We start from the raw sequence: 15,425 nt of genomic DNA, 5'->3' as shown, positions 1-15,425 counted from the left end.
GTTTTGTGAAGAGGAGTGGTCCAAAATTACTCCAGATCGTTGTGCAGGTCTGATCTGCAACTACAGGAAACGTTTGGTTGAGGTTATTGCTGCCAAAGGAGGGTCAAACTGTTATTAAGTCCAAAGGTTCACATACTTTTTCCTCCCTGCACTGTGAATGTTTACATATTATGTGCAATTAAACCATGGCAACATCTAATGTTTGTGTAGTATTATGTTCAGCAGTCTGTGTTCTTCTATGGTTGTGACTTAGATGACGTTCAGAGCACATTTTATGCCCAATTCATGCAAAACTCCACGTAATCTCAAGGGGTTCACATACTTTTTCTTGCAACTGTACTCGATACCGGGGATCCTATCATGGGCCTAATCTCCATTCCAGATCTCACTCTCTCTGCTTTCTTCCACCTTGAAATGGTTCTACCAGCACTTCCTCCTTAAGCCTCCTTAACTCTTTGGCAAACTGTGAAAACTTCAATTCATGTAACCAGGTACCCCGCTATGGCACAATGCTAATTATGTGGAATTAGCTAAACTAGAGTGTTTCCAAAACTGGAGGGAGAAGGGATTGAAATTTGTGGATCAACTGTATTCTTGGGGGAACATTAAAGTCCTTTGCACAACTTCAAACTGAATTTGCACTTGCCCACAAACAATTTTACCAGTATCTTCAAATACATCACACTTTACAAGCCCAATCTCTCCTATCTAACCTCACACTGACGGAATCCACTCTGCATAAAGACATTACTCAGGCAACACACAAAAAGGGCATGATTTCTATTTATTCACAGTTATTGGCTACAAGATCCTGCCAATTTGTGTAGTAGAACACAATGGACCCAAGATATTGAGGAAATTGCTGGTGACATCTGGAATGCTGCAAAGGAGTCTGTTCCAGAGATTTCTCTCTCTGCCTCCCACAAAATATCACAATTATTTATTCTCCACCATGCTTATAGGATTTCTGTAAAACTGCACCTGCAGTGCAGGAGAGACTCTCCTAATTGCCCAAGATGCAAGGTACACCGCACCACATTATTTTTGCACCATCTCTTGGATCTATCCTTTTAAGATTTTAGGCCCTCAGTTCCTTTCCTTTTTGCATATTCTATATAGCAATTCCTCAGCTCAGACACAATTGAAGGGCTATAAATCTGAGCCTACTGCTACTGCATCTGGAACTAGAGATGCCCTCTGTTCCCTCTTTTATTCATCATTGCTATCAAAACTTTGCCCAAAGCGATCAGGTCCAACCCCAGTATTCTTGGTGTGGAGACTGTAGGCAAATAGAACAACTGTGCCTCACATTTCCACACACCTGTTCACCAGTGCTGTTAGACCTTTTCATCCCATTTAGGAAGATCTCTGGCCTCCAGGTAAACTGGGAGAAATCTGAAGCCCTTAATGTTAATTTGGAAGAGGATGCTCTGAACAGTTTTAAAAGCCAATACAAGTTCATGTGGCAATTGTCTTCATTACCATATTTGGAAGTCAGATTGACCTCCAATATGGTAACACTTTATAGGGCTAATTATTCCCACCCATTTGACTCTTTGTTAAGGGAAGTAGAGATGTAGAATTCTAATTGTTCATCCTGGATGGGGAGGATTGCCTCTGTTAAAATTGTAGTATTACCTAAAATCTTATACTATTTTCGAACCTTGCCTGTGGCTGCTTCAACCAATGAATGCCATAAATTTCAGGCTCGACTTCTGAAATTTATTTGGGGCCCCAGAGGTAACCTGGGTGGTATGTCATACACTTTATACACTGCTGGAGTTTGGAGGATTGGGGGTCCTAGACCTTAGGCAAGATTACAGAGCTGCTCATTTAACTCAATTGACCCACATTTATGCTAAATTCTACAGTCCAGAATGGATAGCACTAGAGTCGTAGGTCCATGCCCCCCTTCCTATAGACCTTTTGATGTGGACCTCCCCAAAGCAATGGAAAGTGGTCCTGTGTCCTACACAGTCCCATTCCCACCACTTATGGGATTCCTCTTCTAAGCTAACTTTGCTGAAATCCCCGCACACTCCTGTTGCTCCAATATTCAACAATTCGGCATTCTCACCTGGCCTTCACTCCCGTGAATTTCAATGATGGTTGAATAAAAGACTGTATAATACAGGCTATTTTCTTGATCAATGGGATATCCACTCGCTATCACACTTTACCCAAGAGCTTGAGATGCTGAGCACTGAGCGGAACCAGTTGCAGGAGAACATACATTTTCTGCATTCACTTTGCAGACCATTAATGACAATGTGTCAAGAATTGCCTATGAAACCAAGTGTCTTCATGGTGAGGCTCAGAGGGGAGGCATCTCAATACTGTACAAGAAATTTGTTAAAGTAACAAATTAACTTCCCTATATAACAGTATGGGAAAAGGATAGAGATACCTGTAGATGAGGAGAAATTGACTTCTAGAATATACAAAGGCATTATGAATTTTGCACTCATTAAAGCCAGTTACAAAATATTATCCTGTTGTTACTTAGTACCTGATCTCCTTTTAAAAATGTTCAGGGTTTTACCACTCTCTGTTTTTAGGGGCTGTAGACAGGTGGTAACAATGCTTCACACATGGTGGACGTGTTTAAAGGTCAAATGCTTTTGAATGAGTGTTCAAGCCCTGATTTACTCAGTTACAATGGTGAACATAATTTAAAAACCCCAGGGTTATCCTCCTTAATGAGCCAGTTGTAGGGATTCCCAGACATACTTAAACATTAATAAACTTGATCCTCCTGGTGCCCAAAATTGCAATAGAGACCCAAGTCTAGCCGTAGATTTGTGATGAAAACTAACTTGGATAATGAACAATAAAAAGATGGTCAGCATTTTGAAAGATACTTCCTTGCAGTTTAAAAAGGTCTGGAACCCCTGGATACTTCTAATGCAATCCTCATCTTAATAACTGCTGTGGTGGCGGCTGGCAATGGCTCTCGGACGGACTGCGGTTCACTTCCCTTTTCCCTTCTTTTCTCTTTCTTCACTGCTCTTCTTAGATATGCATGTAAGATTTCTGATGGAGTGAAATGGGCCATGCCTCATTAGGGTAATTGTCTCAACTTTTTCTGCTTATTTAGTGTTGATCTGATATTAAAGTAAAGGTTAAATGTATTGAATGTGTAGATCCATCATACTTGAATACTTTATCGATACTCACTATTGATATGTCTGATGACACAATCTAGAAAAACTTGTTGCACCTGATATATGTGCCTTATCTTTATGATTCTTCTGTAACTCTACCTGGTTGTGTTGCTGAATGATTATCTGTATTCTTTTATTGACGTCTGCCTTCAATTACTTGATAATTTCAATCAAAATTATTGAAACAGAAAAGGGTGATGTGTCAGAGGAATATTAATAACTCTACTTCATTCTTTTACTAGAAAAGACATGTTTAAATTATAAAAATAATCTGATGATCTGTTATTATCACCATTGTTATCTACCAAAATGCATGTGCCTTCATTATTTTTAGCATAAGCAACATTTACTTTATGTTCTGTTTTTATCTGCATTAGAGAAGAGCTGGTTTGCATACTTTTATCACAGTTCATGGGAGGCAGAGCAAGCTGTAATTAGTTTTATGTAACTGCATGCAAAGTTGACATAATTATGTGCAAAAATTAGCTTCTAAAAATACATGCCACAGAGAATGAAATGTGAGGTACAAGGACTCTTAACATAGTAGAAGAATCAGTTTATAAAGACATATTTGCAGATTGTAAAATGGTAACAGATGTTTTGTTTATTTATTTCTAATTGTCTATTAATAACTGTTGGATATTACATAAGACACATTTAGCCCACTGAAATAATAACTTCCAAGAAAAAGAAATGCATGAACATGTAGATGTGGTCTTCTATTGCCTCTATGTTTTATCTCATAAAAAGTGTACAGTTCCTTCAGGGGATAGAAATAATAGCTAATGGTAGGGAAGGGAATGGGAGACAGTCATAGTGGAGGAGAGAGGGCTGGAGCTTATGGTAGCAATTCAATGTAGTATAATTGCTAAGTGGTTAAACCTTCTGTGGTTAAAACTTCTCAGTATCTCAGGGACATATGGTGGCCATAAATTTACTAACTTTGCTCTAGGTCAAGCAATGTATTTTTGCATTTTCTACTGGGGCTTCTCTAAATTTAGGAATTCAGGAATGTGACAGAGCAGGATATTTTCCTTTTTGGCTTCTCAATTGTTCTATGAACCCTGCATCTATCGATATCCTTAATTAATACCCATTTACTTCTAGACTGTGGTGCCAGAAATTTACATCTGTTCTCTATTCCATTCCCATGATGTCTAGGACTATATATAAATCCAAGTGTTAGACCATATCTTTCCTGGTCTGTCTTTTAGTTCCAAATATAAACACAGGCTACACTGACTGACCCACAATAACATTTAGAACTTCACCTTATAGAGGCTGAAGTCCTTAGATGATTTTTTTCTTCATGACTTTAGAATAACACAAGATATACTACATTTCACAACATTTTACAGCAACTCCACCACACATCCAGGTATAAAATGCAGTGCTTTAGAAAGTCAAGCATCTACATGGAAATTTGTTTTTATATTAGCTAGTGAAATTTACAAAGTGGGTCATGTCAAGAGAGAACAGTGAGTCAGGACTCCAAAGCACAAAAAAAAAAAATTGACACTTTTCCAGTGAAGGTAACAAAGTGAACTATACCAAAACAGCAGGACATCAGAATTCTGGTGCACATTGCAAGGAATCGATGCATTTACAGTGAAGATAAGGTGAGCCAAAGAAATCAGGAAAACCAAATTCTTGTGTCCAAAGCTAAGAATTGATGCATTTCCAATGAAGGCAACAAAGTGAGTCATACTAACAAAACACAATGTCAAGGCTATGGTGCACAAACCAATGAACTGACAATTTTCCAGTCATAGTAACAAAATCAGGCCAAGAGGTCAGCAATCCAGGGGCTTGTGCATACAGAAAGAATTGATACCTTGTAAGAGGAATGAAAAATGGGTCATATCAAACTGAACTGCATCAATGGTTTTTACAAAAATATAAGTCTGTTGTAATGTGTAAATTTTCGCAAGCCAACCGAATGCCTCAACTTTTATGGAAAAAAAAACATTACAAGCCAGCAGTTTCTTGAATGAGCAGTTTGATTTTGTGTGACTGTTTTTGAGACTGTGTAAAATAACTGAAGGGCTTGCAGGAGGACAGTAGGAAACACAGCAGTCACACCTCCAAGTAATGCAAGAATAATTTCTTGTAATCACATTGTGTGAAAAAACAGTAACGTGTAACAAACTAATGAGTACAGCAATATGGCTATACAGCAAACTGCCATTTTCCCTATACATCATTCTATAGAGAAGTAAAACCTGTGTTGCACTATAATTGGCCTTTGAAAGTTGCAGCTAATAAATCTTTTTTGCTGTTGAAGTATAGATCTCAGAATGGTAACAGTTGGCAATCTGACAAATGCAGTGCGCCTTAATGTGATATAATATTATTTCACAAAAACACAATTTTATCAGTGTTAGTTTTGCAGACAAGAACAGAAAAAGCATCATCATTACATGCACTAATAGCATGGCTCAGTAATACACTTAATGCCACTGGCTTTTCCTCTCAGAGTCAAAGCGTCAGCAGTATTACAATTGTTAGCTTTGCAAGCAAGTACAAAAAAAGTTTTCCTGCCTGAATAATCTGTTTGCGGTTCAGTAAACATGGTGACACTGTGATGACTTGTATAATTCTGAGATGTAGAATTGCCTGGAGTTTTTTAACTAATATAGACAATGATAAAAGCAGAAATTAAACTAAGAGCATTACATCAACAGTCTCCCACTCTTCTATATAGTAGCTGAAGTCCCTACCTAGCAGCATCCCACTCTATCTAACCCTTCTCCTTCTCAAAACAACACATTAATGGCAGCTTGCTCCTGGGTGCTGAGGTTTTTAAATGGGTCCTTCCCATTCTCTTAACCTCTGCTCATTGGCTGCTACACACAGTGGAAAGACTGTAACTTTGGTCACAGAAGATAATGGAAATAAAAGGAGTGCTGTCAATGTCAAAACAACTGCACAAAGGTACAAAATGTCAACAATAATGTTGATCACTCACTATTCACGAGCACCTGCCATGAACATTAACTCACATAAATTAGAATAGTCAACAATATTGCCAGCAGCAATACATTTGTTCAAATATCTTGTAGAATAGTTGTAAGCTGTTACTGGTCCAAATACCTATGAGTATAAATGTCTGTCATTAATTTATGTAAAAAAAACCTTAACTGCTAGCTCGAGTGCTTGTGCATGACATACATTGTGTCCTACAAGTCACGTGCTAGCCTTACAATGAAGACTAGAAATCTGTCTTACTTGAGAGTGGTGAGTTCTGTAAGTGATGGCTGGGTAGCCTTAAGATAGCTCTCTCTTCGTGCTGCAATCTTTGGAGATGGCTTTGGGCTGTTTGTGTCGGAGTCTCCACTGTCATCATCTCCCATGGCTTTAATGTAGCTGCCACTGCGCATTCGTCGACATGGAATCTCCTCATCTTTATTCTTGGGGGTATATCCACTCCATTCATCCTGGGGAACCTAAGATAAAAAAAATTTGCAATACTAATAAAAATAATGTCCAAATCCTGGTACGCAAAACAATGCCTATCTAGACTTTAGAAAAATAACTGGTTTAGGAACATGGCAAAATGCTAAACATACAGATGAAGTTATTATACACGTATTTCTGTCCTTCAAGTTATGAGATTTGTAAATCTCTGTCACATACCATAGCCCTGTCTGTCAAGGCAGAAGAGCTGATTTTTCTCTACTGTAGTTAAAGCAAAACTAAAGCCCTCAATATTTGCCTCTGCTCCAATAGCCTGACACTGGCATCTTCTCCTTGGCTTCTTCCGAGAGCCAGTCTTTAGCCATTTTGAATGGAGTTCACTCATCTTCACTCATCTTCTCCCTGGCTTGAAGGAATGGAAATCTACCTGGCTTGAATGTAGTTCACTCATCTTCTCCCTGGCTTCTTCCGGGAACCAGTCTTCAGCCATTTTGAATGGAGTTCACTCATCCTGCTCGCAGGCACATGACAGCAATGTAGCATAAGCTGAATTTAATTCTACTTTAAGTAAGGTAGGCCATAGATGATGCGATTTTTGCTTGATTCCCTCAACAACACATCCCTGCCAGGAGAAAACAGTGATTATTGCTACCGGCTATAGCCGTGGGCAATAATCGCATGCTAGAAATAAAACATGCTAGTAGCATCTAATTCAATCAATGGGTTGACTTGGGTACAATAAACCTGCCCATAGATGGATTGAAGCTTGGTTGGTCCCTGCTGAACCAACCGAGATTCAAACCATCTATGGCTGGCTTACCACACACAGGTCTTGCTCCTCTCCCAGTCTGTAAATTCACAGTGAAAGGAGAAGCAACAGACAGGTGAGCTCATTTTTATGTCCCATCAATGTGCATCTTATTAGTACATGAGAACTGCACAATTGATTTGCTGCTTGTGCTGATTCTCCTCCAAGTTCATGCACTGCTGTACAGTGGATTGCAATGGGCTTATACTATTTGCATTAGAAAAATAACATTCAATGATTTATTAATATAAAGATGCATTCGTTTGTATCCTTTATATCTGCTCAACATTAACATTAATTATATAACAGAGCTGTTTGTAGATTATATTTTATGGAAATCATGTTCCTAGCGCAAGTTTGCATGGGATAATGATTCCTTCTCTTCTCAGAATAAAAGAACTAAGTACCAATTTTAAATCACATTTTGCACCACTCTGGAGTCCTACAGCTTAAACAAAAGCCCTCAGCTTGTGGTCTAGTACTCTTATATGACATGTAACTCCTCCGTGACATTCTTTTATTTTACTGTGTTGAGGGACATAATTCACATAATTATATATTAATAGCTTTATTTTTATATAATACGCTGTCATTTAGATTTCCTGGTGCTTTAAGATCACAGAGAAAGAACTCCAGTAAAAGATATGCCGTGTGGTTTGCCTTCTGGACATCTTATTGTCTTTCTTCAATAAAAATGGAACAATTTTCTTGCTGGAGGGAAGCTAGAATAATGTATTAAAACATTTCTGACTGTAATTCTCGCTGGAATTTCCCACAGCTTCACGGTTTATAATCATGTGTGGTCAGACCATTTTTTAATACAAGATGTATCAAATGGAATGACCTGCAACAGACACAGTACATATCCTACAAGTGTTCAAGCAAAAGGGTATCACCAAGAGGAATTGAATCCTCTAATGGGTTGGGGGGGCACTACTGCAGGAACACAAATGTGTATGAACACTCCAGAGGATGATATTGGGAAAAGACGGGTTGCTCTGCTGAACATTATCCAAATAAAAGTGCACAGCTCCTATGTGTGGATTAGTACATCCTCTTGAAGTGGCCATGGGGAAGTAATTTAAGGAAATACTACCTTGCCTTGACTCATTCCCAGTACTGTACTGCTGAAAAGAAATGCAAGCAAAGACAAACGTATTTCCTGAGCGAACTTAAAAGATCTGTCAGTGGCTTCAACAATCTGTCTCATGCCCTTGACACAAAATGTTACTTTGAAATGCGAACACAAGGTTCTGACTACAATGCTATAATTCTTTCATGTGTCTCACCAGTAATCGGCATTGATCCTCATGAATATGTTTTACCAGGACAAAATCTGAGAAAGTGGAACACTTAGTTATCTGATGCATAAGCACAAAAAATAGCCTTTCCTGAAGCATTATGAAATAATGGTATTGCATAAGAGCTGTCACCAGGATAACCAGGCAAAATTGTATATATTGAATGAAAATGAAAGCAAGATGACAACGGCAACACAATGTACCTGCAGCTGCCGCTTGAGAAGAATTTGCTCCATAGTGACTTGACCTCAATAGCTTATCTCCATCTTATCTGTATTAATTCTGGTTGTGAATAGAAAGCTCACCTATCACATATCCAGTTTTGTAATGCCTTAAAAAGAAACATGATGGGGCCCTTCATAGCAGTTTCTTTAATGTGGAAAAATGCTTTACTTTGAAGGCTCTGGAAAGCCAGGTCACCATAGACCATTACATGCCAAACATTTATAAGTGTCCTGACTTTCTGATAGCTTCAGTTTCAAATATAGTTTAAAAATAAAGAAGACTGTAGTGAAGTCAGTGTCCCATCCTTTTTTTTCCTTCAAAAAGATTACATTGAAAATAGCCATATGGGAAATTTAATAATATTTCCCACAAAGACAGTTATGGGATCCCTAAAGTTTCCTATCATGTTGCTCACAGTACATGTGAAACTCAAAAAATTAGAATATCGTGCAAAAGTTAATTTATTTCAGTAATGCAACTTAAAAGGTGAAACGAATATATGAGATAGACTCATTACATGCAAAGCAAGATAGGTCAAGCCGTGATTTGTCATAATTGTGATGATTATGGCTTACAGCTCGTGAAAACCCCAAATCCACAATCTCAGAAAATTAGAATATTGTGAAAAGGTGCAATATTCTAGGCTCAAAGTGTCCCACTCTAATCAGCTAATTAAGCCATAACACCTGCAAACAGTTCCTGAGCCTTTAAATGGTCTCTGAGTCTGGTTCAGTAGGAATCACAATCATGGGAAAGACTGCTGACCTGACAGTTGTGCAGAAAACCATCATTGACACCCTCCATAAGGAGGGAAAGCCTCAAAAGGTAATTGCAAAAGAAGTTGGATGTTCCCAAAGTGCTGTATCAAAGCACATTAATAGAAAGTTATGTGGAATGGAAAAGTGTGGAAGAAAAAGGTACACAAGCAGCAGAAATGACCGCAGCCTGGAGAGGATTGTCAGGAAAAGGCCATTCAAAAGTGTTGGGGACTTTCACAAGGAGTGGACTGAGGCAGGAGTCAGTGCATCAAGAGCCACCACACACAGATGGATCCTGGACATGGGCTTCAAATGTCGTATTCCTCTTGTCAAGCCGCTCCTGAACAACAAACAACATCAGAAGCGTCTTTCCTGGGCATAAGAAAAACAGACCTGGTCTGTTGCTTAGTGGTCCAAAGTTCTCTTTTCTGATGAGAGCAATCTCATTCTTTTGCATCTCATTTGGAAACCAAGGACCCAGAGTATGGAGGAAGAATGGAGAGGCACACACTGCAAGATGCTTGAATTCCAGTGTGAAGTTTCCACAGTCTGTGTTGATTTGGGGAGCCATGTCATCTGCTGGTGTTGGTCCACTGTGCCTCATTAAGTCCAGGGTCAACGCAGCCATCTATCAGGAGATTTTGGAGCACTTCATGCTTCCTTCCGCAGACGAGCTTTATGGGGATGCTGACTTCATTTTCCAGCAGGACTTGGCACCTGCCCACACTGCCAAAAGCACCAAAACCTGGTTCAATGACCATGGGATTACTGTGCTTGATTGGCCAGCAAACTCACCTGACCTGAACCCCATAGAGAATCTATGGGGTATTGCCAAGAGAAAGATGAGAGACATGAGACCGAACAGTGCAGAAGAGCTGAAGGCCGCTAATTGAAGCATCTTGGTCTTCCATAACACCTCAGCAGTGCCACAGGCTGATAGCTTCCACGACGCCACATTGAGGCAGTAATTGCTGCAAAAGGGGCCCAAACCAAGTACTGAGTACATATGAATGCTTATACTTTACAGAGGTCCGATATTGTTCTATGTACAATCCTTGTTTTATTGATTACATGTATTATTCTAATTATCTGAGATTGTGGATTTGGGGTTTTCATGAGCTGTAAGCCATAATCATCACACATATTACAAATCACGGCTTGAACTATCTTGCTTTGCATGTAATGAGTCTATCTCATATATCAGTTTCACCTTTTAAGTTGCATTACTGAAATAAATGAACTTTTGCACGATATTCTAATTTTCCGAGTTTTACCTGTATATGGCTTTTCTTTAACCATTTGCCGCCCACCCTATGGCCAAAAGGCGGCCGGCAAATGTCATCAGCATTCCGGGTGAACGCCATATGGCGTCCTCACGCACATGCGCAGATTGCGCTCCTGCAGAGCTGTGCAGCGGCACAATCTGTCACCGGCCGTGTACCTCGGACACGGCAGATGACAGATCTGAGTATCGGTCCCCGTTGCCGGTACCATGTGACCTGCTGTGACCAATCACATGACAGTTGTATACAATGGATGGCTTCATTCATGCCATCCATTGTATACTAGTGTCTAGCTGTGAATGATCACAGCTAATCACATGCAAATGTCATGTGATTAGCTGTGGCCAAATCACAGCTAAGCACAAAAAAAAAAAAAAAAACCCTGAATGAATCGATGTCATTCAGGTAAATGCTTGCTTATAGCAAAGTAATTCTTTGTTATAAGCAAGTTGTGTAAAAAAAAAAATACTGATCACTTCCCCAAAGTAGTACAATGTTACTATGGTAACATTGTACTACTTTGGTCATAGTGAAATATGAAAAAAAAATCTTAAAAAAAAAAAGAAATTTATTAAAAAATAATAAAAAAAAAATATATTTTTTTTCATACTGTCACCAGTCAGTGTCCCTGATCGCCGCCATGCCAGTTATATGATGACGCTGTACTGCACTGGTGACAATATGTAAAAATAAATAATGAAACAAATTTTTTTAATTTTTTAATTTTCCGAAAATATATGACTAAAAATACAACTTCAAAAAACTCGCCATGCCTCTTATGAAGTACGTCGGACTGTCTACTTTGCAAAAAGGGGTCATTTCGGGGATATCTATACTGTTCTGACATTCTTGGACCTAAGAAATTAGATTGGCTGTCAGTACTTCAGGATTGATCAATATTCAGATATATACCATAGTTTGTGAACTCTATAACTTTCCTACAATCTAAAAAATACATCCTAATTTGGATTATTTTCAAAGACATGTAGCAGAATACATCTTGGCCTAAATTTATGAAAAACAATTATTTATTTGCAAACTTTTAAAACAGAAACAAAGAAAACATGTTTTTTTTCAAAATTTTTGGTCTTTTTTTGTTAATTTAGCAAAAAGTAAAAATCCTAGTGTTGATAAAATACCACCAAAAGAAAGCTCTAGTTGTGTGAAGAAAAAGATAAAATTTTAGTTTGGGTACAATGTTGTATTGCCGCGCAATTGTCATTCAAAGTGTGAGAGTGCTGAAACCTGAAAACTGGCCTGGGCAGGAAGGTGTAAAATTGCCCGGTATTGAATTGGTTAAGCACCAATCAGCAGAGCAGAAATGTTTTTGCTGTTATTGAGGAGCAAATAGGTTGCCACAAGCATGATGACTTTATAAAGTTGTCATGCCATGTATATCATCCATGACTTGTTGACATTACATGAAATATGATGGTGCCAGTGCTGACCTGGGAATAAAAAGGAATCACTGCATCACATGTATAAGCCTATAGGGGTCAAATACATGTATTATCACTTTTTTATTTACAGTACATATTGGCGTTTAGGAGCACAATATCTGCACAACAGGGCAGTTTCAATTCTGTGTGATTTTGATGCCAGTGCAGTGTGATTTTAGTACACAGGCATCTGACCCAGGGAGGGGTGATGTAGAAAAAGGGTTAACTAGCACTATGGATGGTGTTTTGGGTACTGTATAGGTAAGGTGTTTATGCCCTCAAATAGGATGATTCGGAATTAGGGTTATATGTTAGGGAGGGACTAAGGCCCCGTTCACATATCTTGTAGTGGCAATGCGGGTTCCTGCTCACGCGTTTCTGCGTGTTGAGTATAGGGCATCCCATTCACTTGAATAGGCTGCCTATGCACATTTGCCATGCCAAAGACGTTCAGGGACCCAATTTTGGCCCTGAACCATATGTGTTTTTGTGATTCTCAGGTGGTTTGTTGTGCAACAATTGCAGAAAAATCGCAACAGGCTTGGGGTGCTATTCAGCATGAATGGCATTCAAATGCGTGGCGTGTGTTTTACCATGCTTTGGATTCCTAAAGTGTGAATGGGGTCTTAGGGTTTAGCATGTGTTTACCTTGTATTTGACATGAAAACCCCGTTGCCAAAAAAGTATAGGGCTAATGCGTGTCTCCTAAAAACCATTAAGATGTACATGTCCTGTTAAAAAGCTCATACTTCATCAAAGGGAATAAAGAAATCAGCTTGAAGTAATCAATCTTACCAATATATTTTCTATTAAAAAAAAATGATTTCTATGTACAGAATATAACTGTATTTACATGCAGCTAGTGTATATCTGTTCTCTACATACACAGGCTCTGCGTTCTGCATTGTAGTGCTACATAATCATTTTGCAATAGTTCTGCTCCTTCTTACAATGCAAGTCAGCTGACTTATTGAAAATAATGCACTCTTTGTGTGGCTGATATACTGTAGTATATAATAAAATATGTAAAAAGAAAATCAGGGCCACAAAAATTCAACACAAAAAATTATGCAAATGTATTAAGAGTAAAAAGGTCAGGTCTGAGCACGTAGGCCCTTTACAAATTAATCTAGAGTGGGTGACTGGGGACAAAGAGAAGGATAATTTATTAAATGACTTCTTAAAGTGTTACTAAACCCACAACAGTAAAATCAGTCTGTATATGCTGTAAAGCATGCTTGTTATACTCACTGTGGAGCCTAAGTGGTTAATCTTCTGCATTGTGTAAAAACACTGTTTGATCCTGACTTCTCTGATCCTCCCCTTCTTTCAGTATCCCCCTCTTATCTCCTGATAAGACATAGCATGTGGAGTCACTCTGCTCAGTTTAGTCTGTACTGCTATAGAGGTACATGTGATCATCACAGGGCCAATCAGCACTGTCCAGAGTTCAGGGGTTCTGCTTCCTCCTAGCGCAAAATGAAAACTCCTCCTGCAAGCTTTAACCAGTGCTCGGCTGGACACTGATAGAAGTCAGAAGACTTCTCTAACTGCTGATGAGAAAAAGTATTTAGCAATTTATATTTGCTAAAATAATTGCACTTCCATGTTCTGTGTACTGTGGGAGATCAGATACAGTAATTGCATGGTCCTGGGTTAGTAACACGTTAAGCTCTGTGTATACAAAGGAGCATGGAGAGAGCTCATGTCCATAATAGGGATGATATTGACACAGCCCCAAATGATCCACAATGGGTCAAAACTGATATGGTCCAGAAATATTTAGACTGAATAAAGGAGAATAAAGCACCTGGACCGGATGTCATACACCCATGGGTCCTTAAAGAATTGAGCTCTGTCATTTCAAAGCCATTGTTTCTAATTTTTAGGGACTATTTAATGACTGGCATAGTACCACTGGATTGGTGTGAGGCCAATGTGGTGCCAATATTTAATAAGGAATTAATGTCTTTACCAAGTAACTATAGACCTGTTAGTTTAACTTCTATAAAATATTTTAAGCAATAGCCAGCATTGATTTATGGACGACAGAAGTCATCAAACAAATCTGATTTCTTTTTATGAAGAGGTAAGGAAAACCTTAGACAAAGGAGTGGCTGTAGACGTGGTATACTTGGATTTAGTAAAAGTGTTTGACACAGTTCCACTCACATGGCTAATGTGTAAGGTAAAGTCTACAGGCTTGGAGAAATCAGTTTGTATATGGATAGAAAACTGGCAAATTCAGAGAATAGTGGTTTGTGATCCATATTCTGATCCATACTCTGAATGGTCTAGGGTCGTCAGTGGTGTACCCCAAGGTTCAGTGTTGGGACCCTTACTTTTAATATATTTATAAACGATATAGGGTCTGGGACTAAAAATCCCATTTCAGTCTTTGCAGATGACACCAAGCTGTGCAGTGGAATAACGTCCTTACAGGATGTCTCCAATTTACAGGCCGACCTCAATGCACTGTTTAATTGGGCAACTATGTGGCAAATGAGGTTTAATGTTGATAAATGTAAGGTTATGCACTTGGGGGCTAAGAATATGCGTGCATCATACATACTAGGGGGGTACAACTGGGGGAATCAATGGTGGAGAAGGATTTTGGTGTTTGAGTAAATCATAAGCTTAATAATGGCATGCAATGCCAAGCTGCGATTTCCAAAGTGAGCAAAATCCTTTTTTGTATTAGGAGAGGTATACATTCCAGAGAGAGAGAGATATCATTTTACCCCTGTACAAAGCATTAGTGGGCAGCACAGTGGCTAAATGTTTAGCACTTTTGCTTGGCAGCACTAGGGTTGTTGGTTCAAATCCCAACCATGGCACCACCTGCCTGGAGTGTGCATGTTCTCCTGTGTACACTGTTTCCTCCTACACTGTACATACCTTCAAATTAAACCTGAGAGTGTGCACTTTCAGCCGATATCCATTATATAACTATAGCTTGAATATGTTTTGGTAAATACCTCAAAAAAATAAAATTGTGTCTGTGTCCAAATATATATGGTCCTAACTGTA

At 38.8% G+C, this 15,425-nt stretch overlaps 1 protein-coding gene across 4 annotated transcripts in view; it reads right to left on the bottom strand.

Moving 5' to 3' along the window:
* Positions 1–15,425, bottom strand: part of DLGAP1 (DLG associated protein 1) — a 774,858-nt gene that overhangs the window by 351,720 nt on the left and 407,713 nt on the right. For all 4 annotated transcript variants that reach the window (XM_089678097.1, XM_089678117.1, XM_089678128.1 and 1 more), the window contains one exon: positions 6,393–6,610. In XM_089678097.1, coding sequence (XP_089534223.1) covers positions 6,393–6,610 — 218 coding nt within the window. The remainder of the gene's footprint in view (positions 1–6,392; positions 6,611–15,425) is intronic.

The sequence above is a fragment of the Staurois parvus genome, unplaced genomic scaffold (genome assembly GCF_062004578.1).
Source record: "Staurois parvus isolate SC_StPar_1 unplaced genomic scaffold, SC_StPar_1.0 ptg000015l, whole genome shotgun sequence".
Lineage (NCBI taxonomy): Eukaryota > Metazoa > Chordata > Amphibia > Anura > Ranidae > Staurois > Staurois parvus.
This window is presented reverse-complemented; position numbering and strand designations above follow the sequence as displayed.